General features: G+C 40.1%; 1 protein-coding gene across 3 annotated transcripts in view; it reads right to left on the reverse strand.

Annotated features, from left to right (window-relative positions):
• Window positions 1-11,548: 11,548 nt before the first annotated feature.
• Window positions 11,549-24,273, reverse strand: part of LOC113118535 (neprilysin) — a 45,122-nt gene continuing 32,397 nt past the window's right edge. For all 3 annotated transcript variants that reach the window (XM_026287777.1, XM_026287778.1, XM_026287779.1), the window contains 14 exons: window positions 23,950-24,051; window positions 23,694-23,830; window positions 22,953-23,046; window positions 22,734-22,862; window positions 20,992-21,090; window positions 20,679-20,756; window positions 20,491-20,594; window positions 20,291-20,349; window positions 20,028-20,147; window positions 19,803-19,936; window positions 19,545-19,610; window positions 18,923-19,018; window positions 13,005-13,081; window positions 11,549-12,901 (listed from right to left, as the gene is read on the reverse strand). In XM_026287777.1, the coding sequence (XP_026143562.1) occupies window positions 12,802-12,901; window positions 13,005-13,081; window positions 18,923-19,018; window positions 19,545-19,610; window positions 19,803-19,936; window positions 20,028-20,147; window positions 20,291-20,349; window positions 20,491-20,594; window positions 20,679-20,756; window positions 20,992-21,090; window positions 22,734-22,862; window positions 22,953-23,046; window positions 23,694-23,830; window positions 23,950-24,051 (1,395 nt within the window). In that variant the 3' untranslated portion in view covers window positions 11,549-12,801. The remainder of the gene's footprint in view (window positions 12,902-13,004; window positions 13,082-18,922; window positions 19,019-19,544; window positions 19,611-19,802; window positions 19,937-20,027; window positions 20,148-20,290; window positions 20,350-20,490; window positions 20,595-20,678; window positions 20,757-20,991; window positions 21,091-22,733; window positions 22,863-22,952; window positions 23,047-23,693; window positions 23,831-23,949; window positions 24,052-24,273) is intronic.

A 24,273-nucleotide genomic window follows, 5' to 3' on the forward strand; every position in this document is an offset into this window, starting at 1 on the left:
ACATTAACAAATAAAAATGCAGCAAATAAGTTATATTTCCTTTTTGTGGTTAGTCAATAGCTGTACATTCAAGAGATGGAGGTATGCGCATCTTGTCATTTTACAATTGCATATGGCATTAGAGTTTACATATTATTGTCTTGTGTCTAATATGAATGGACCCAAGCAAATCACAGATATTGCCAGATAATCACTTTACCTCTACCATACTTTTAACAGACTTGGATCATTTGTGATTCTGGCTGTTATCCTTTCTTGCATTGTCTTGAGACTTTACTGAATTAGTACTGTAAGAATCTATAATCTGCCCCAATCCAGATTCCAATTTCACATTTTGTTTGATCATGCTCATTTCCCAAAATGGCTTAAGTATTATAGAGAAGAAGAAAGTCAACAGTTAGGTTGTTTGTAGGCCATTTGGGATGATCACACCCTGAGCAAATGGTGACCAAATGTAGAATGGGAGCAGGTGTGGGACACTGAGAACCACCTCAGATAAAGGGGCATCAGAACTTATTGAATGTACAGACCACAGCTGTAATGACAGGAGCAACTTCATTTACATTAAGGGTAGTATAAAATGTTTGAGCTTAGGATGTTCGTGGTTCATTCTGACTCAGTTGAACCCAAGGTACTACATGTACTTTGTCACTGCTATGCTGCAATAAACATCTTCAACAAGATCTTCAAAGGCCTCATCATTTTCTTAAATGTCAAAATAAAAAATAAAATATATTATTGAATAAAATTATATTAGATTGATTTTACTAAAGAGAAAAAAAAAGTTAAATTTCAAGTGTCCGTCACTTTTGTCACGTCTCGTGATGCAAGGAACGAGGAGAGAGAACCAATTGCGGGTATGATCCCAGACGCTCCACGATAAACACAACACAGAGACCAGGAGGGAGGCGGACAGGTGGAGGCTTAGGGGGAGGGACGGAGGGCCAGACTAACTGAGGGGAACAGACAGAAACATAACAGAAACCAAGAACACAAAACAGAAGTCCATGAAGGACATGTTGAGGCGCCCACCAGGGCGGAGCAGAGGACCACCACAGCCGTGTGGTCAAGGCAGAAGCCCACCAGGGCGGAGCGGAAGACCACCACAACTGTGTGGTCAGGGCGGAGCAGAAGACCACTACGTCCTTGTGGTCACTGCCAGAGTCCCCCAGGGCGGAGCGGATGACCACCACGTCCTCGTGGTCGACGTCGGAGTCCCCCAGGGCAGAGCAGATGACCACCACGCCCCCGTGGTCGATGCCGGAGTCCAACAGCGCGGAGCAGAAGACAAGCACACCCATGTGGTTGAGGCTGGAGTCCCCCAGGGCGGAGCAGCAGGCCACCCAGTGACTTGACTTGACTCTGGAGGGTCATCGGTGACTGGCCCTGGCTCTGGAGAGTCATCGGTGACTGGCCCTGGCTCTGGAGGGTCCACAAACACCTGACTCGACTCTGGAGGGTCCGCTGGCACCTGACTCGACTCTGGAGGGTCCGCTGGCACCTGACTCGACTCTGGAGGGTCCGCTGGCACCTGACTCGACTCTGGAGGGTCCGCTGGAACCTGTCTCGACTCTGGAGGGTCCGCTGGAACCTGACTCGACTCTGGAGGGTCCGCTGGAACCTGACTCGACTCTGGAGGGTCCGCTGGAACCTGACTCGACTCCGGAGGGTCCGCCGGAACCTGACTCGACTCCGGAGAGTCCGCCGGAACCTGACTAGACTCGAGAAGGTCAACAGGAATCTGACTTGATTCAGGAGGAACAACTGGAACATGACTCGACTCTGGATGATCAACAGGAACTAGCCCTGACTCTAGAGGGTCAATGGTAACTAACCCTGACTCTGGAAGGTCGACGGTGACTAACCCTGACTCTGGAGGGTCCATGAACACCTGACTCGACTCTAGATGGTCAACCGGGAACTGACTCAACTCTGGAAAGTCAATGGGCACCTGACTTGACTTTGGACTGCCTGTGGAGACGTGAGGTGCCCCGGCTTCGAGCAGCGCCTCTCGAATGGCCTCTAACACTGCCTCAGCATCGGGCACCGCCTCGGCCACCGGAACAGCATCAGTCACCGCCTCGGCCTCTGGAACAGCATCGGGCACCGCCTCGGCATCGGGCACCACCTCGGCCTCCGGAACAGCATCGGGCACCACCTCGACCTCCAGAACAGCATCGGGCACAGCATCGGGAACGACCTCGGGCACCGCCTCGGCCATGGCATCGGGAGTGGCCTCGGGCACCGCCTTGGCCTCCGGAACAGCATCGGGCACCGCCTCGGTCACTGCATCAGGAACGGCCTCGGGCACCGCCTCGGGGATGGCAGCGGCCCGCTTGGGAACGTCCTCCTGGACGGCAGTGGCCCGCTCGGGAACGTCCTCCTGGACGGCAGCGGCCCGCTCGGGAACGTCCTCCTGGACGGCAGCGGCCCGCTCGGGAACGTCCCCCTGGACGGCAGCGGCCCGCTCGTGAACGTTCTCCAGGCTTTGAGGATCGGTAGACGCCTGTCTCCTCGTCCTCCACCCTCTATGATGGCGAGTCGGTGGCACCTTGACTGGCGACTCAGGCGTTGAGTCAGCCATCTTGTGCTGTGGCGCTGGGCTGGCGGCCATCTTGTGCTGTGGCTCTAAGCTGGCGACCATCTTGTGCTGTGGTGCTAGGCTGGCGACCATCTTGGGCTGTGGCGCTAGGCTGGCGGCCATCTTGGGTTTTGGCGCTGGACTGGCGGCCATCTTGTACTGTGGCGCTGGACCGGTTGCCAATTTGGGCATTGGCGCTGGGTTAGCTGCCATCTTGTGCTGTGGCGCTGGGCTGACAGTCATCTTGTGCTGTGGCGCTGGATTGGCGGCCATCTTGGGTTGTGGCGCTGGCTCAGCAGCTTTGACGTGAACAGTCTTGGGAATTTCTAGGATCTGTGACAGCATGGAGAAATACAGCATGAAGAATGAGTCAGCGGCCATCTTTGGCGTCGGCGTTGAGCTGGTGGCCATCCTGCATCGTGGCACTGGATTGGTGACCACTTTGTGCTGTGGCGCTGTGTTGGCGTCCATATTGCCTCGTGGCGCTGGGTTGGTGGCCATCTTGTGCTGTGGCGCTGGGCTGGCGGCCATTTTGATTTGTGGTGCTGGGTTGGCGGCCATGTTGCCTCGTGGCGCTGAGCTGGCGGCCATCTGGTACTGTGGTGTGAGGCTGGCTTCCATCTTGCCTCGTGATGCGGGGTTGGTGGCCATGCACCGCAGCGGTGCTGGGTTGGCGGCCATCTTGGGTTGTGGCGCTGTGCTGGCGTCCATCCTGCCTCTTGGCGCTGATCTAGTGGCCATCATGGGCAGTGGCGAAACCATGTCGGGTGTGCGCTTCTTCTCACCTCTCCGTCCGCCATGGTGAGACGGTGGCTCTGACCCATTCCACAGGAGCCCCGGGTCAAACGGAGGCCATGGTTGAGAGCGATGCTGAATCTCCTCTCGACCACTCCCTCCTCGGCGACCTCCCCTGGTCCCCCGGAAAACCACCAGGCGATTTCCCTCAAATCTGCCTCTCTCCCGCTCTGTGGCTGGGGATGAGACATGGGCAGACATACCGCTGGTTCTCGTGTTGACGGAGTCCTTCTGTCACGTCTCGTGATGCAAGGAACGAGGAGAGAGAACCAATTGCAAGTATGATGTTTATTAAGGGTAATCCAAACGGGTAAACAAGCCAGGCAGGGTCAAAACCAGAAGATCCAAAACATAACATAAACAAGGCAAGGCAAGGCAAGGCAAGAATGATGGACATGAATTAACTTTAACATTAAACAAGGACTCCGTAAAACAGACTCAGACAGACCGGGTATAAATACACAGAAGGATAATGGGGAAACGGGAGACAGGTGGGGGAACAATCAATTAACTAAAACAAGGAGGAAGGTGACTAAATAAGGGAACAGGAAGTGATAAGATGACAAACACTGTGGGAACAGAGGACACCTAGTGGACACCCAGGGAACACAACCCAGACACTGTGACAACTTTTTTCAGCAGAGATCATGAGTTTGACCCTCAAATGAGGAGTACACAATGGCAAAGAAGTAACAATATTTTCAATTTCTTTGTCTAATGTAGGGAACTGTGTTTAGTGTTTTGCAAACAATGTGTGTAATGTTTTGCAAAAAGTGGGAGGCTGAGAATGTGATTATAGTTTTGCAAATTTGGGCTGAAATTTCTATTTTTGTGTGTTAGGTTTCACTAACTGTGTTATTTTTAAATTCAGTGTTTAGGTAATCATTAAAAAAAAAAAAATTGTAAACTGTAACTGCATTTCTTTTGCAATAAGTAATTTTTCTGTTGTCTTTGAAATATGGTTAAAGGGTACTGCTGAATGTACTAACCAGCTTGTATAATAACTAAAATAGACTTTAACATCAGTGTAATTAATATTAGTTTTTAACTCTTTCCCTGCCAGCGTTTTTGAAAAAAGTTGCCAGTCACTGCCAGCGGTTTTGCCGATTTTCACAAAAATTTCATGGCCCCCAGAATATTTTGTTGAAGATCAAAATGAACAACAACAACTAAAAAAAATATATTTTATTCTACTGTAGCTTCAAACACTTTTTTTTTTTTTTGCTGTTGTTGTTGTTTGTTTTCTTTAATTATTATTATTTATTTTATCAGCACTTGAAAATAGGTAGGTTTCATTTAAGAAAAAAAGTAACATTTTGAGCAAAAAGCTGAGAAAATCACACTTTTATCAAACACTTAATCTTGGATTTTATGGATTATATACAGTGACATTATCAAAGCAAAGATGTGGTGGATGGGTTCCATCAGTATTCCCAAAGCTTGTACAGGACTTTACCACCAGTGTTGGAAGTAACGCATTACAAAAGTAATGCATTACAGTAACATGTTACTTTTTGCTGTAACACAATAGTGTAAGGCATTACTAATACATTTTCATTAATATTTTTCTCGGTACAAATTCAGTAACACTTTCATTACAACAAATTTTTATCCCAAAATTTAATTGTTCAATGAAAAGAAAAAAGAAAAACAGCAAGAACGCAAGACATTAACGAATAAAAATGCAGTAAATAAGTTATATTTCCTTTTTGTGGTCAGTCAATAGCTGTACATTCACGAGATGGACGTATGCGTATAAAGTCATTTTACAATTGCATATGGTATTAGAGTTTACATATAGTCGTCTTGTGTCTAATATGAATGGACCCAAGCAAATCACAGATATTGCCAGATAATCACTTTACCTCTACCATACTTTTAACAGACTTGGATCGTTTGTGATTCTGACTGTCATCCTTTCTTGCATTGTCTTGAGACTTTACTGCCAATTATAAGCTATATTGTTAGTAGTCTGGATAGCTCACAGTTGTTATGCTATACCATATCTTCCTCTACTCGATGTAAAATGCTCTGCAGTACATTTTGACATTTCAGAATATGCATTAAAATTCTGAGACAGTGATATTGTAAGGTAAGGAATTACTTTTAAATGACATTAAAAAATAATTTATAATGTATTATAGTTTGGAAGTAACTTGTACAACACTGTTTACCACTTCCTTTTTATTTATATAGTGTTGATGATAGCATTATTTTTCATATGCATATGCTTAACATATGAGATTGCTCGTTTCCGCGTCTTCCTGGTCTGTGTTTGAGATTGGCACTTTCTATATATGTAATAGCGGAATAGCAAATATTAGCGATTTTTTGGAAACATGTCTTTGAGTAACATGAACGTTAATATGAACTCACAATTGATTTTAACATAAAACAAATGATTACTTTTCGTTAAAATCTTTATTTATGCCAAAAAGCTTACATTTAAGTGTCTTTTTATTCGCTGTAGCAGCCATGCTGCCGAGATAATTCATACCCTTTTGTTTGAAGTGTGGTCCCGAAAAATCTTAGTTTGAAGAGCTATCTGGCCCTTCCCTTTCCCCCTAACCCTCCAACCAAAAGAGAATCGTGACATCCCTACCCCTTCACGTGAACGCTCGGAACAGAGGGGTAGGGGAAAGGGGAAGGACTAAGGGGTAGAATTGGGATTGGGCTTTTGTCTCACGAATAACAGAAAATTCAGTGTTTGGTGGGGAAAAAGTTAAATATTATGTAGGTGCACATTTATAACAAATTTTCAATTCAGTACATTTAAAATATATTTTAGCATTGTTCTGGCAGCAATTGGGGGGTTAGTGTGGAGGGTTCTCATTCCCTCTTGGTAAATGGGTTTAGGGCACCTCCATAGGAACATAAGGCCACTTTAGCATTGGTGATAATATATAGGAACAGGCACTTCAATGTGAAGCAACTATTAAATGAAATTCTTAAAATTAATGTTAATCAAATTAATTGATTAATGTTAATCAATTAATTAAAATATTAGGTCTGCCAGATAGATGTTCAATTTAAATGTTTTCTATTATACAGTAAATATGTTTAAAAGACTTCACATCACATGACCATTCATTTCAAATGACATTTAAAAAGATGGTGGGGTTGCATAACATCCTTCAGCTGTTAAATAACAAGGTGCCTCTATAACAATACAATTACATAAATAAAGCTGTTTTGTTACAGTTAATGTTAAGCAAGATTTACACACAAACACAAAAGCAACCTGTCACTCTGAAAAAACAATGTTCTCTTTCTTCCTCTGTCTGGCTGTTTTATTGATTGCTGTTGGACTTAAGTGATCATGAGAGTGCTTGGGGGAGTGCAGAGGTCCAGAGACACATACTAAACATCGGTGTTGAGAGGGATGCTGTTGCTATGGTGACACGTGGGACCAGTGGGTTATTTGAACATTTTGTTCTGTAAACATCTGAGTTTGAGTTGGGTTTTGAAAGCCTGGTTACAAATGTTCCATCAAAGACTCTATTAATATTAATGCATGCTTATGTATATTAAACAGTGTTTTATTATTATTGTTATTATTATTATTACTTTACTTTATTTATTAATAAAAGTTCAAGTATCTGCATCTGAAAGTAAGGACTTTCCTACAATGTGAAGGATTTTTCCTATTCTGCAGTCTAGCATAAGTTGAAATTAATTTACTTGGTAATTTCATGCTGTCATTTTACAATCATTTCAGAAAGAACAGCAGGAAATGGAAGTGGCAATCATCTTTCATTCCTTTTTGTGATGTTTATCTGAGTGAAACGTTAAGAGAATAAGAGAATCGTAGCTACATACATCCGTTCCTATTCTATGAGACATTAATATTTTTCAATGAACTTAACACAGAGTGGTATCTGAATATCCTAGCTGGTTTGGTGCCCAACTATCTAGCTGTGCTTAGTTAGTGTTTCAATTCAATAGTTGTGTCATGCAATCTCATATTATACATCTGCCTGTTGATGAAATGAATGTCAATCGGATTCTGTGTGTTTTTATTTAAAACATAATATGTTGACCCTGAGGAATGAATAGCACTTTCCACATATTGCATTAAAGACACAAAAAAGTAAAGTCATAAAAATGTGAAGGCTATTAAATTAGTAAAGTTTTGACCCACATGGATGTATACAAATTTATTTTAAACATTTTAGTATATCTCGTTGCCGACACCATTTCATATTTGATGTTAGATTAAAAGTTTGTCAGGCATTAATTTAGTGACGTGCACATTGATAGAATTCTATAATTATCTGCAATACCATATACCGCCACATGATGTCGTTGCATCATCCTGTGTTGTGTATCCAGCCAGTGCTTGTAAATTTAATGCAGAGCTTTTTTATTTTTTATTATTATTATTATTATTATTATTATTATTATTATTATTATTATTATTATTATTATTATTATTATTTTAATTAAACACAAGAAAAAAGCACAAAGCAAAATTTATCAAACAAAACAGGTAATAGTATTATTATTACTAAATTACTAAAGTACTATTGAGTAAACCAGAGTAGTAAACATAAAGCAGAAATTAGAAATTAAACAGTAGAGTATTATATTATATTATATTATATTATATTATATTATATTATATTATATTATATTATATTATATTATATTATATTATATTATATTATATTATATTACATTGCTGCTTATAAATGCATGTAGCAAAGTAATTTGTCTTCTTTGTAACTTATGGCAATCTTTTCTTTTTTTCCGGCAATTTTTTTTTGCTAAATGACTGGCTCCTTGTCACAGACCAGAATGTTTGTCTTCAGACACAGAGACATTTTTTTATGAACAGGTCTATTGTAGCATATAAAAAAGCTTAATGATTTGTATTTGTTGGTCTCTCCTTTGAACACATTAGTCAAATGGTTTCACATTCACATTAAATATAGGTTCCTTAAACTATTAAATTGTGTGTGTATTGCGGTAGGGGTCATTAAGAGAGAAAGAAAATATTTATGCACTCATACCCAATGTAAATTAGTGCTTGATGGATTGGTAAGAATAAAACCCCATGAGCAGTGACTGCTGTGCAATGCATTCCAGATACTCCGTGAACTAATATCACCGCATACCATGGTCCCCACACACCATAATGGTCAGTCAGGGGTCATGCCATTAGACAACAACACACAGTAGTGAAGTTAGAAGAGGTTAGCACTGGGTGCAAAGGGCAAATTACAGGTTCCCTTTTATAAGCTGTTTCAAAAGGTTCTTCTTCTGAGGAATGTGTGTTTGGACCTACAGATTGCTTATTAGAGATAGCCGTTCATCTCTGTGTGGGAAAATGTCACAGTGCTGCCCCTTTCTTTGTAATACCCACATACTTAAAACATTGTTTACTTGTCCTGTATCTGTCTTCACTCTCACACCTAATCAGGTCCTACTCTCACACCTAATCTTTTTTATCCTTCATCGGATTATCCAAGAGTTATAATGTTTTATATAATTGACTTCTATACAAAATGCAAAATAAGGCATATAATAGTGGGATAGTGTAAAAATAATTTAACATAGTGAAGGATAGAATTTATGAATATATAGATTGAATGGGGCTCTCCATTTATGTAAAAACATTTAGAATAGTCATAGTCTGTATATGGTGAAGTCATCCTCCTTTAAAAATTCCTTCATAGACTGCCAATGGCTTTTTTAGAACTGTTCGACAAAAGGTTAATGTTGAGAAACTTACATTTTAATGGCACACATTAATTGCTCTCCTTGGTGGGAGCTTCAATGCTGTGTCAGGATGTGTCTGAAGCTTGTCATTTGTTTGGGCGGATAAATTGTCTAGAGGGATGTATTTCTCAGCTTGAAGTTCTTTCTTCTAGACCAGAGTGTTCTACAACATCACTGTCCACACAGACAAATGTCTTAGTGTCTTATATTGCTAAGGTGGGTTTTTTTATTAACTCACCTGCATGTGATATAGTTATAGCAGGCCAGAAGTTAAATTGTTCAACTCAATCGAGTCAACCAGTTGTCATCCTTGATTGGAGATGTGGGTTCGGCTCTTGATATTTATAACATATATGAAGCTAGCCTAGTTAAGCAATTTGACACGACCAAGAGTGCAGTTTATCCAGAAGACGAGTATGACTGCAAATTTGACATTGATTTTATGGAAGAGTTCAAACAATTAGTTAATATTAAGTGACTTAAATCTTAGACAGAGTCAGTGCTGACTGTGCTTGATTTAATGAAAATAGTTCCAAACTAAGATCACAGAACTAGTTGAGCATGTCTGAGCAACACACGCTGTGTTTCGTTACCAAATGATTCATTGTATTGAATGAATCAATAATTCAATAACCCATTCATAAACACAGGCACTTGGTTCATTCTTGAATGAATCAGCCGTCTGAATGAATCGTTTGAATCAATTACTCAGTGACTTACTCAATAAGCCTGCTGGTGGTTTAGGCCTACTTTCATATTTAAAAGTAATTCATATTTTTATATTAAAATAAAAATAAAAAAACCCAGTTTAATTTAACATTTTAATTTAAAGCATAACATAATTTATGCAGTTGCAATTTCTTCTGAAGTGGAGAGATCTGTTTTGGTGATTCTGATTTAATTTAATTTGTAACAGTCCTATAGTGTCTCATTATATTAACTGTAATTATAAGTAAAGTTTTACTATGTAAAATAGGCAAAAGTTAGCTGGAAATCTAGGTATTAAGGTTGAAATCATAGTTAGAATAATTATATAGTTTTCTCAATAAGAGGAACTTAGTGTTATAGTTGCTAAATGATCTTCTGTGGGTTAGTGAGGAGATAATATTAGGCCTGCGCATTAACAAGCAAACTTTCATGGTATGGGCCAAAAATGGCATTTTTTTTATTCTAAATAATGTTATAAAACTTTCTGGACATATTTTAGATTGGTGGTTATGTTGATGCCCATGCAATTACAAGATTGTAAAATTACAGATAGTGGAATAAACTATTCAACCATACTGAATTGAAAACAGATTAAAACAAGACAGCAAACTTATTGTGTTTCAAGACTGGAAACTGAACAACTTTGTACTCAAGGTAAGCTTGAATTTTCTCTGCAATAAAAAAATAAATAATAATAATAATAAAAATAAATAAATACATAAAATAATAATACATTAAAATAAATTAATAAATAGCTGATTTTTATACAGTATTTGTGTTGTCTGGTTTTAGAATGTCACTGGCTCTGAAAACGATGAAAGTCAATGGAAAGTAATTATTATAAAAATAAATCAATACATTAATATATTGTGTGTTAATATCAAACATTAAACACACTACAAGTTTAATAGTGATATGCAGCAGGGAGTGAAGAGGGTATGGCAGACTCGCAGTTCAAGTTTCAGCCCTCACTGTAACCTGTCACCAGTCAGCCAACAAATCTGTTTTTAATCAGGTGGGTGGCAGCATGAGGTATATTTAACTCATCTGCAAAGAGGCGGTAAAGATGGTGAACAGGACCTACAGGACTAATATGAAGTGAAGAGCAGCAAATCTTTATGGTGAAATTTTACAAAGGGTCAGAAGATTTGTGAGCATGCACTGCAAAGGGCTGTACACTCCTACTTTTCCAAGGCCCCAAATGGGAGCAAGTACCCAAACCAAATTTGTCTCAGTGCAGTATAAAGGCATTACACATGAAAAAATAACAGTGATTCTTTTCACTGGGCTGCTTATATTCTGCATTACACTCTCCCAGGGCTTGTTCGCCCGCCAAAGAAAATGCAACAGAGGTTTTTGAGGGCTGTTTTTGTTCCTCGTTCAACACTTCTCATCAAAGAAGCCTTGAGACCTTGAGAAAACAAAATGCACAACAAAGACATTTTTACTTTCACAATTTATTCATAAACCAAATATTCTCTTCTGAATATGCTTATTACAAAGTATCTAAATACAGGCATCTGAGGTATATTTGTCTGAGAAGTGGTTGAGATGGATTTTGGTGAACAGTGTTTTATCAGAGAGGGGAAAACAGTGTGCAAAGATGTAAAATAGCAAACAATGCTGAGAAGTAAAGAAAAAAAGAAAAGAAAGACCCCTGGGATAAAATGGACAGAATAGAAAAATAATGTAAAGGAAAAAAAACAGCAGCATTTTGATGAGCTTCTTGTTTTTTAAACTTAAATCCTATCCCATTACCCATGAAAATGAATATATTTTGTAATGCTAATGTAAAAAACATGTTATATTACTATGCCTGATGACTAACAAAATCACAAATATAAGCTTCTACATTTTCAAAAATTCAAATAAAAAATTGCCATTGCTAATGAAGATGTAATAGACAAGTTAAGCAATTCAAAAACGATTATGAATAAGATACATAGATTTTTAAAAAAGCAAAGTAAGGATATGTGTAAAAATCTTTGGCATAAACACTGTCTGCATGAATTGGTCTCAATATGATTAATTTAGTCCTCCACATCATATGAAACATTGACAAATGTTGAACACAGAATTAAAAACACTTTAAGGCTTTAATTCAGTGACGCTTGACAGAATGACATTATTTGTCACATGCGCATCCATTCATACAAATATCAAGGACAGCACAAATGAAAGAAGAAATAAAAAAAAGATGCATTTTAATTGTCTGTCCATCTGTCATGTTTGGGATTTTCAAATCAAACACTCAGTGTCTGATTTACAGAAAATGTATATTGTCTCAGTTAATATTTTATGATAATAAGCTAATCTTCTAAAGAAAATAAATTCAATGACACAAATTAATCTTTTTTTTTTAATTACAGATCAGATAATTTGCTAATGAGATAAATTAATACAGAGTTTAACAATTTTCTTGGAATACACTTAAATATCTATTAACTCCCATGGTACTATAGTATACATAATATTCTTGGGCATGTTTGGGAAGCTTCATAATTACTTACTGAATCTAATCAAATTGACCTGTATAAGCAATGTACACTAGTATTGCATTAAATATGTATATACATAATGCTACTAATATCTCCAATTCACAGTTTTATTTGATTAACATTATTTGATATTTTTTGACAGTATCTCTACATAACCTTTACTTTGTTTTTGTTTTTTTGTTTTTTTTGTTTTTTGTTTTTTACTTTATTCTTCAGATTTACCAAGTCTATAAAACAGTAAGAGCCATGAACTGAGTAATCATCTCACAAACTGTATTAAAATAATTTGGCTGATGCTTATAGGAGTGTTCTGAGACAGTTACCCCTCAATATATATGGCTCAAGTGCACTGGTGGAGTTGAGCATAGTAGCCATAGCTTACACCGATGAGAACATTTATCAGCATCTGCCATCATGGTCTAAGAGTCAGCAGAGAGGTGAGAGGATATATGGACCACGGGCCCTCAATATAACCCTCATCTTCTGTTCCTCTAGTAATCACCACACTCTGCATATCTTCTCAGGCACCATGTTGGTGTTTTTCTGACACTGGAAGGCTTTGGCGAACTCTGGGAAGTTCTGTAATGACCCAAGAACTCTGTACATAAATGGAAAAGTAGTGATTACCAACACATTCTAATAAGAGTCTGAAAGGCATAAAACAGAAGTGCATGATTGTCAGTGAAAGAACGTTAACATACCTAAACTTCCCTGGACTGTGGACATCAGTTTTGATGGAATTGACAGCATGCTCTGGTCTATGTGTTCCACACCAAACCTTGTAAAAAAAAAAAAAAAAGAAAACCCTTAAAGCATTACTATTTGTATTCAACAGACTGGTCATATGCAGGAGTTCAGTGGAAGGTAAGTCAAGTCAAGTCTAGTCTACTTTATTGTCAATTCTTCCACATGTACATTACATACATACAGAGATTTGAAACTGTGTTACTCTAAGACCCTTGGTGCATACAGATAACACTAATAGTAGAACATTAAATACAGATAAAAATTATAAAGTACAACTATACAAATATACAAATAGGTCATAAGTACATAAGCAGCCAAAGGCACATGGCAGGTAGAGTGCAAACCAGTGACGTAAACAGTGCAGATATAATGATTGTAGTGCAAAAGAGCTTAATCAGTCTGATTAGAGTGTCAAAAATCTCAGAGACCAGTTGTTTATTTAAACTGACAGAGGTAGTTGATTGAGGTCAGTTAACTGCTGAATGAGGTAGTGAGCAGACCAGTGCTCTACAAAGTGTCTGTTGCAGGTCCCTGTGTGGGAGCTGGGGTGGGGGGGCTGTTGGGGGCGGTGGGGATTGAGGTTAAGAGTTCAGTGGTGCATGGGGAAAAAGAGGAGAGGGGAGGGGAGTCAAGGTTGGGTTCAGCTTCCTGATAGCCTGATGAATGAAATTGTCCTTCAGTCTGCTGGTCCTGGCCTGGAGACTCCACAGTCTCCTCCAAGATGGCAGCAGACTGAAGAAGCTGTGTGACAGGTGCGTGGGATCACCTGCGATGCAGTGGGCTTTACGGGTGAGATGGGTTCCATAAATTTCCTGAAGGGAGGGGAGAGAGACACCAACGATCTTCTCAGTTGCTCTCACTATGCGTTGAAGAGTCTTCCAGCAGGACGTGTTGCAAGCGCCAAAACACACAGTGATGCAGGAAGAAGTAGAGATGCTGCTGTGCTTTCTTGGCCAGTGCTGCTGTGTTGTCGGTCCAGGAGAGGTCATCTGTGATGTGCACAGCTAGGAACTTGGTGCTGTTCACTCTCTTTACAGTCACAATGTTGATAGTCAGAGTGTGTACTCTCCTAAAGTAACTGCACCACCCAGCCAGGTGGCTCACCTTGCTCCTGTAGTTTGTCTCATCTATGTTGCTAATGAAACCCACCACAGTCATGTCATCGGCAAACTTAATAAATAGGTTGGAGTTGTGAGATGGTGTGCAGTCATGGATGAGCAGAGTGAAGAGGAGGGGGCTCAGCACACATCCTTGGGGGGCCCCAGTGTTCAGTGTGATGGTGCTGGAGGATTTGCTGCTGACCCGTACTGCCTGAGGTCTTCCAGTCAGAAAGTCTAACAGCCAGTTGCACAGCGAAGTGTTGAGCCCCAGCTGGACCAGTTTGTGAATGAGCTGTTGAGGGATGATTGTGTTGAATGCTGAACTGAAATCTATGAACAGCATTCTGACGTATGAGTCTTTTTTGCTAGATGTGTGAGTGCTGAGTGGCAGTGGTGGTGGCATTATCGGTCAAGCGGTTGGACCGAAATGCAAACTTGGTCCTGGGAGTGGGGGTGGGACAGACTTGATGTGGTGCATGACTAGACATTAAAAGCACTTCATTAGAATAGGTGTAGGTCCAACTGGATGGTAGTCACTGAAGCAGGATAGAGACGGCTTTCTTCTGGACTGGAATGATGGTGGTAGCTTTTAAGCATGTGGGAACAATAGCCCGACTAAGCAAAATGCTCAAAATGTCTGTGAAGACATCAGTGAGTTCCACTGCACAGTCTCTCAATACTGGTGTATTTTGGGGAACACACTCTTTAAGTCTGCGTGGTTGAAATCCCCATTCAAGATAAGAAAAGTATCACAGTGGGCTTTCTGCTGCTCACTGATGTGCTGGTACAGTGCATCTAGTGCCTCACTCCTGTTGTAAACAGCAACGAGCAGTATGGCTGAATATTCCCTTGGCAGAATGGCCAGCACTTAATAATCATAAACTCCACCATGGTGAGCAGTGTTTGCAGACCACAACAGCATCACGGCACCATGCATCATTGATGTAAACACAAAGCACGCCGCCGCATGATAGCATGTCTGCTGATCTGGAACGCTGTTGCGGAGCCATGTTTCCATAAACACAAAAACACAACAGTCTCTTACAGTCCTCTGAGTTGAGCGTAGTAATTAGATGTAGTCCAGTTTATTGTCAAAAGAGCTTATGTTAGCCAGTACGATGGTGGGGATAGCTGGCATGCATGGGTTAACCATTAGCCTAGCCCGGATACCGCCACGCTTACCTCTCTTCTGCTTCCTCTCACGCCACTTGTGACGCCTTTGCTGTGGGCAAGATGCAGCAGTGGGGTTCAGTGATGGTCAAGGCCTCCGGAGCAGACTTTGGCTTGAGCGGAGTTTAACTTTAAGTGGTACTGCCGACATTGAGCAGAAACACATGACTGTATGTGCTCTGAAAGATGCGATGAAGATGTACAAAAGCACTGCAACTCAAAAGCCAAAAAACACTGTTCTGATGGGAGAGAGAGAAGCTTCTGTATGTGGATGTGCCGCCATCTTGAATTTAGTTGTATTGTATTTGTGACAATGTTGATATATTTGAGCCTAAGGGTTCATTGGCATTATGGGCCAGATTTACTAAACAGGACAATTTAGTGTGAGTGTTTAGGCCCAAAAAGGGTTTGCAGCAGGCACAGCTCGTCTATATGTGTTATGTGGAGGGTAGGGATGAACTCAGTAGCAGACGGGAAGTACAACACAAGATTTATTTACACGAAAAAGGGGAAAACAAAACCCACGAGGGGGAAAACAAGGACTAGGGCAGATACAAAATAACTTAACAGGACTGAGTTGACAAGATAAACAAAGACTCAAAACACAAGAACACTAACTACAAGTAAACACTCACGGTTATACAAAGACTTCTTAAAGGGGTTACAAGGATACAATATCTCACGAGGCTGACATGTAGAAACACATATGAGGAAACAATCACAATGAACCGACAAAAGACAGAGCACACTAGGGGATCTAAATAGGAGAACAAATCAAGACACGACAGGTGGCACAGGTAAGGCAATCACGACAACTAGGATAACAAGGGCCGCCAAGGGCAAGGGAACGAGACAACACAAGCACATGGCCCAAAGACAAGGCCATGTGCTTGTACACAAAACATGGGTCTGTCATGATCCTGCCTCAAGACTAGAGGAAAGTCAGGACATGAAGGCAGAATCATGACAGAACCCCTCCCTTAAGGAGCGGCTTCCAGGAGTCTTAGGAGGATGGGACGAAAGCTGACGACGAGGGGTCCGGGCAGGTCTGGGTGGTCTAGGGTGGGGAGTGGTCTCAGGACAAATGACAACATCAGGGGACATGACAGGAGAAATCACAGGGCACTGGACAACATCTACTGGACACGGGGCAACATCAACAGGACACTCGACAACATCAGTGGAGACAGAAACTGGGTCTGGAACCGCGCTAACTGCGGCTGGCTCGGGATCTCTGGGGACAAGACAGGACTGGTAGGGACTTCAAGGATCTGAACAAGACGAGAAAAATAATCAGACAGATTCCTGGCAGCAATAACAACAGGCATCTCCTTACGAGCCGAGACAGACTGTAACAACGCCTCTGCTGCAGAGTCGGCTGCGGCTCTCTCCTCCGCCCTCACGACTGCGGACTTGGAAACAGTTCTCTTAGTCGCCGGTTCGGGGTCAAGGGTCACCGCTGCTGGCTCGGGCACACTAGCGCTCACCGCTGCTGGCTCGGGCACGCCAGTGCTCACCGCTGCTGACTCGGTCGGCATGGCCGACTAAGGAGGAGACAGAGACCCAGGACCGGAAGACCCCTTCTTCCTCCTCTTCCTCCTTGGTCGCAGTGCAGAGGTCACATCTGGGTCTGAGACAGGTTGAGGAAGTTCGGTCTCTGGCAGGGCTGACTCCGTCGATGAGGCCTCCGAAGCAGACTCCCACGAGAACCGTCTCCCTCGCTTCTTGGGGAGACTGATGGGTGTGGGAGGCGCCTCAGGATTCGGGGAGGGATCTGCCTGTTCCCCCAGTGTTGTAACGGCCAGGAGACGACCCCCTGGGATCACTGGCAGCTGGGTAGATGGTGGGGACCTCTGCGGCTCCTCCTGGGAGAAACTCTCCCACAGCCGGGCATAGTTGCGAAGAACCCACTCACCCTCAGACGAGTATGGGAGGGCGACCCTCTTCTTGTCGGTGGGGGACGACATCCAGCATTGCTGGCGGAACTCCAATTGATGTTGTAGATTGGAGGACTTCCTGTCTGCAGAGTTCTTGGTTGGTCGGTTCATTCTGTTATGTGGAGGGTAGGGATGAACTCAGTAGCAGACGGGAAGTACAACACAAGATTTATATACACGAAAAAGGGGAAAACAAAACCCACGAGGGGGAAAACAAGGACTAGGGCAGATACAAAATAACTTAACAGGACTGAGTTGACAAGATAAACAAAGACTCAAAACACAAGAACACTAACTACAAGTAAACACTCACGGTTATACAAAGACTTCTTAAAGGAGTTACAAGGATACAATATCTCACGAGGCTGACATGAAGAAACACATATGAGGAAACAATCACAATGAACCGACAAAAGACAGATCACACTAGGGGATCTAAATAGGAGACCTAATCAAGAAACGACAGGTGGCACAGGTAAGGCAATCACGACAACTAGGATAACAAGGGGGGCGGGGTAAGGGAACGAGACAACACAAGCACATGGCCCAAAGACAAGGCCATGTGCTTGTACACAAAACATGGGTCTGTCATGATCCTGCCTCAAGACTAGAGGAAAGTCAGGACATGAAGGCAGAATCATGACAATATGGGCAGTTGGGACAGAGCCCCACCAAAATATTCATCCACAACATAGACCTCTATATAAACTGAAACAAAATAAATTGTAAAAGTGTTCGGCATTCTGCAACAAATATTTTTTTCAGATTTTCACTACTTTTTTAAGTCGTAAAGCAATATGTAGTTAAATCCCGCCTTTGGCTTTAGTAGGCATGGATACACGATACTAAGCAGGACAGATGGTGCCCGAGACCTCCCAAGCTCAACAGCGCCCCACAATTTTGCAATGTAAATCTGTGGTGAAAGGGGAACTGCAGCACACTCTAATTGAGAGGCATTGGGGCAGATTTGAGACTGCTCCGCTTGTTTTCACGACACCTTATGTGAATCACGCTCCACCAAGACCATATCAATCGCTTCAGCTATGTGTCTGCATCAGATCAGTAACTAGTTGGCATGTCTGCTTTTTTTTTGTACGTGGAGTAGTGGATCAAAATCAACAAAGTATAAATAATTTAGCCTTTTATGGTTATATTGTGTTTGTTACATTGTTATTCTGAGAATAGATACTGTATATGATCATTTGTCATCACCTGAATTGCTCCACAACTTGTAACATTCTAAATAAACATTTGGAAATGATAAATGCTATATTAAAGCAATTATAATACAGCATTTTATGAGTGCTCTCCGAGCCTGTCAATCAACATTAGCGCACCACCAACAGGATAACGCAAGGACATCTCTGCCAAAATTTTGTCCGCATTTGTTCCAAGATTAAAATAGAAAATTTACAAAATGTTTTTCCTACAGTATATTAATGCTATGATACAGAATCTGCCCCACCTAAATTTATGGCCAGGAGCCGCTACTGGTTGGCGGTGCGGTATTGTCATGACAATGAAATTTAAAATAACTTAACATTCAATGTAATTTTTGTGTGTGTGTGTTAATAAACATTATGTCACAAGTGCTGTCATTTGATCTTAAGTTTAGAGGTACCGAACCTGAAATATTCCTGCAAGTTCTCTAATTAAGTGTATCACCTGTGCAAAGTTAAGGAAAAAGAGTTGCTCGTGATTGAGGTCAATTCCAGGGAGAGGAGCCTCTTTCCCATGTTTTTTCACATAGTTCTGGTAGGCCTGAAAAAGTAAGCACAGTGATTCTGATGAATCTTGGGAAACAGTTACTGAAAAACAAACTTTTGTCTCTCACATTTCTAAATAATAATTAACATCAAAAATTAAGTTTTATCTCACAACCAAATGCCTTCTGAAGGCTTTCCTAAATTACAGATTTGGGATTATATATTATATACAGTTGACTATATTTGATGGTTCGGTAAGGCTTCACTGAACTACAGGCCATGAGCAATTTTATCTCCCTTTGGTTTTTCTAAGAGTCCAAACTATTAAGCCGATTCCCTCTGTCATCACAGTCTGACAGAAATCCATCCCCAGTGAAACAAATTGAGCTGCCCTCTCTGCTCAACATATGAGTATCCGAGTATGTATTTCTTTTTTTTAACCTTCAAACTAATTCATTTTGACTGCAGAGACATTCATTAAATGATTGAAGCTTTGTCCCCTTTTGCAAATGAGAAAGCACATCAAACTAAACCAATTCTTCTAGCAGTAAAAAAAAAAGGCTAAATTGCCCTCTCTTTACTTGATAAGACTGGCGAATGCCCCCGTTGTCCGCAATGTTCTCCCCAAGGGTATTATTCCCATTTAACTGTTCACACAAAGGACAGAAGAGAGAAAAAAAAGAAGAAAGGGGATGGAAAATGAGACAGTAATTTAGAAAAAAAAACACAGCTTATTCCATTTCCAGGAAAACTATTATATTTGTAATAAAAATACAGATAATGTAAAAGAAATTGAATTTTTAAAATGGTCATGTTCATATTAAACAGTTATTGAATACATTGTGTCCATTCGCCAAATCCCAAGAGAAGCTTCCATACTGGTCCACAATGCATTTGGAAAGCTCTTGGAATTTCTGAGTTGAAGATGGAGTCCACCAGTCTTTGAGGTCACCATCTTTATCAAAATTACGTCCTGAACAAGGAAAGAAATGTGGAAAAAGTTAGCTTGCAGCACTGTTACATGACAAAATATGGGGGGGGGGGGTCTGTTTGGAGTCTGATACCATTGTCATCAAAGCCGTGAGTGATCTCATGCCCAATGACCATCCCAATGCCGCCATAGTTCAGAGACCAGGGCTGACCTTTACCAAAGAATGGTGGCTGAAGAATACCTGCAGGAAATACTAAAAGAAAGCAGATAACGCGAATGAGTTCTTCATGGTTAGACAAAGCAGGTTATTATAAGTTTTTTAGAAATTTTTATTTTATTTTTTATTATTATTTTCTTTTTAGTTACTACAACATTGTGTAATTGCAATTCAAATACCTATTTGGTTTCTGCTAGATGAGTAGAATGCATTGACAACAGCAGCTCCTGTTATCCACCTTGAATTAAAGATGCATATCACTTTAATATTTAATTAGAGATCTTTATTCGTTAGGGTTTTATGACAGTTACTAAACTGGGAAAATGGAAAGACTATTTTAGAACACAGATATGCAATCACATATCTTATAAGTTCTTACTCTTCTTTGTTCACTTTGATTTTCAGTTTCTTTAGGCGTTTCTTCTGACCAAACTCCAAGTTCTTTAGAATGTTCTCAAAGTATTCTTCTGCACTGTAGCTTAACTAATAGAAAAATAGAAGATTTATTTTCAATTGTTTCAATTAACGTTATCTTTTTAATTCACCCCTCATCTTGTAGGCACTCACATTTTGGTATTCCTGGTCCAGGTATGTGTTGTTCAAGATATTTTCTGAAAAACCAATTCTTTCTCTGATTGCTCGTGCCTGTAATAAAGAAAAGTAAAAAAAAAAATACAAAGGACAATAGTTTTATTAATGTCTGTATTTGGTACAGCAACAAGTCAATTATAAGCAAACTCTTTATTTGTTTATTCAATATTTCTATGGAATGAGCTTTCAAAGAAACAGATTTAGTCATGTCCTGGCATTTTTGATCAGCAGTGATTGTGCAGTATCATTAACCTTTAACCTGAAACACAGAATTAAAAATAAGTCTCACCTTCTCCTCTGCAGCTTTCTTAGTTTCAGCATCCATCCAAGCTAGATCATCCAGATTACTCACAAATACTTCTGTGATGTTAGTGATCATCTCATCCATCTGAGAAAAACACAGAGAATGATGTCATCAGATACCATTTCTCCACAGAAATTCCATACATATTCTGGTTGGGAATTATTTAGTAGGTTGTGCATACTGTTCATTATTTGGATGCAAGTCCAATATAAATTATCTACTAGAAGATGTCCGTGATACAATGAAAAATTTTCCGTGTTTCCGTGTGGTTTAGACAAAAAGCTATATGCAGGCCAATATCCACCCCAAACATTAGTAGAATGTCTTATCTATCAAGGGTGGAAAACCAAAAAAGAAATTTGTAAAAAAAAAAAAAAAAAAATATTCTGAAAGGTTTTGTGTTCTTTATCATCCATTTAAAACCAATGACCTGTGCATAAATAACAAAACTGCATCTATTTGTTCTTATCTGTTTATGTTTGACAATGATTAAGTTACAGAAAATTGGAGAAATAATCAACAATCTGTAAAGCATGTTCACACTCTGCATGATGGATTTGTTTTAACTGGAAATTACTAAATATCTTGTTCTCCCATTTATAAAACTGGCAAACTGAGAGACCACTGATAGTCCACTGCATGTTGTTCTCCAACAGATAAACAGATCTGGATAAGGATAATTATTGACATATGACTTGGTGTGAATATCTGTAACATTATCCTGATGACCTCAAACCCACTGGCACGACATTGATGTAAGGAATGATTTATGGGTGGGCCTTGTATGGGTCACCTGATTATAGACAAGCACCCACAATGCTAACACTTGCTGTTATGCATGTGCTTTTGTAGGCGAGTATAGTCATAAACCAAAATGCTGCTGACATACATAGGCGCAGGAAGTGGGGGTGCAGCAGCACCCTCAGCACCCCCACTTCCTGTGCCTATGTATGTCAGCAGCATTTGGGTTTATAGCTTATGTTTTTCCTGTGGGAAACTGTTTAACTGTTAGGAGTAATGAAAAAAAAAAAAAAATTCTCCCTTTTCAAATTTCAAACCACATCAGAAAAGCATTTATTTTTAATAAAAATTAAGGAAATGATCAAAAAGTTGAAAATAAAGTATCGGGTAGGGTTAGGGCTTTTGTCCTAATAAGATGGCATCCATTTAATAATTTGAATTAAATCAATATTTATTTGATAAAATCAATAAGATTTGCATTCTGTTTTATAATGCATTTCAATGCTGAGGTGCAGATAATTGCCACTATTTGCAATAAGTTATTAGCAGAATATCCTAATATTTAAACAGTATAAATAGAATCTCGTGATGGAATTGTTTATTTTAGGGTTTCACAAAATATTTGCATGTATGGCTGATGTTTTTTTGACAATGTCAGTAGAAAAATAAGTGAGCTGGATTTTTTTTTTTTTTTTTTTTTTCAGTTCCCAGAGGCCATATTTGATGAAACTGTGCAGTGTGTAGCCATGTACATGTGGTGGGCTTGAGGCAAGGAGAGTCGAGTGATTAATGGAGTGTCAGATGTCAGTGTGTTTTATGACAGGTGGTACTGGTGCAATGCTTAGCTGTTCTAAACTGCATATGAGAAAATGGATCCGATTCAAATCATCCCACACAGGACTCAAGAGTGTACAAACATACACAAGCACATTTTCAAGAACCATTATAGGACCCATACAGGCATATACTGCACACATACAGCTCACCATGTCTTTACTATCTCCTGGAAAGGCTTCCTCCACATATAGTCTCCCCACAGCATTCTCCATGTTGCTGTTTACATAGATGGCACACTGTCTCCAAACTGCTGGTTCAGAGGTGGTCCCATAGATAGCCTGAGAAAGGTTGTATCAAGATTATAAATGTAAACAGTTTTAAGTGTTTTGTTGTTGTTGTTGTTTGTTTGTTTGTTTTTTGCTCTTTACCTTTCTGAATGCTTTCCTGGTCTCCCTGTATGTCCTGCTCAAACCAACCACCAGATTCATAATGAAACGCCATACTATGTAGTTCTGAATGTCTCTGCACATACAATCACAGAATGAGTGATGCTGTATGTTCAGTCATGTGGAAAAATAAATACATCCCCTGGAAATGGCTTTTTTGACATTTTGACAAGCAAACATTTGATGCTTTTTGAAACATTGCATATTAATGAAATTGATACATCCTAACAAATGGCATATTCAATTTATATTACATAGAATTTTTCACAATTAAAATTGAAATTCACCTAAAAAACATATCAGTCACATGGAAAAATAAGCACTCAGTAACAAAAATAAATAAATAAATAAATAAAAGGGAAATGGTAAATTAGACTATGGTGCCAGTCAAGACTTGGTGGTAGTGATTAAAACCTGTTTAGCGCAGGTTGAACCTGTCATATTTAAACCTCTCATATGTCATATACAGTGTGGCATTCCCTTTCCTACTGAGGTGTGTGGTGTCATCATGACACAATCTCAAGAGTTTTGCAAGGAAAATAAATAAATAAAAAGGTTGTGGATTCCTATTTGAGACTGGAAATATCTCCACATTATTTTAAATACCTCATTCCACTATAAGAAAATCATCTACAGGCTGCTCACATATTAAACGTAGAAATCTTATAGTAACATTAATAACACATTCTAAAGCCCTATACAGAAGATTGCATCTGAAAGTACCTCTTTGTGTACTTGGCAAGGACAGGGTTCAGCCTCTTAAAATAGTTTGGGGCATACACAATAACCTCCTCACTGTCTGTAATGGGAATGCCAACTGTGTCCATGATCTTATTAGTGAAGAGTGTCCAGTTGAACACCTGAAAAGGAGCAATGCAGACCTAAATGAAAATCCATAATAGTTTTTATGAGGATAAGATAATAATACTTTTCACTGCATTGGAGTTGAAGGTTTTTTTATTATTATTATTATTATTACCCTGGAATTAATCTCCAGAGTGAAGTTGTTGTTCAGGATCTCCAGAGGCATCTTGTTGTAAAGTAGAACTGGGTTGTTTCTGTCCTCTGGTGTGTCTGTTGCCTGTGAAGACAAGGAGAGCATTAAACTGCAAAAAGGTTGACAGCATTTCATATGATGTGAGAAGGAGATTTAACAGCTTTTTGTCCAGTTATTTCAGTCTCTTCACTTTATACATACAGCAGTCCAGTCCCCAGTACTGTAATATTAATTTTGAACTGTTTGGAATGCCATTGCCTCTAGAGTATTTAGAACATAAAATTGCTGTGTGCAGTCCTCCTAACC

The sequence above is a fragment of the Carassius auratus genome, chromosome 18 (assembly GCF_003368295.1).
Source record: "Carassius auratus strain Wakin chromosome 18, ASM336829v1, whole genome shotgun sequence".
NCBI classification, from domain to species: Eukaryota; Metazoa; Chordata; class Actinopteri; order Cypriniformes; family Cyprinidae; genus Carassius; species Carassius auratus.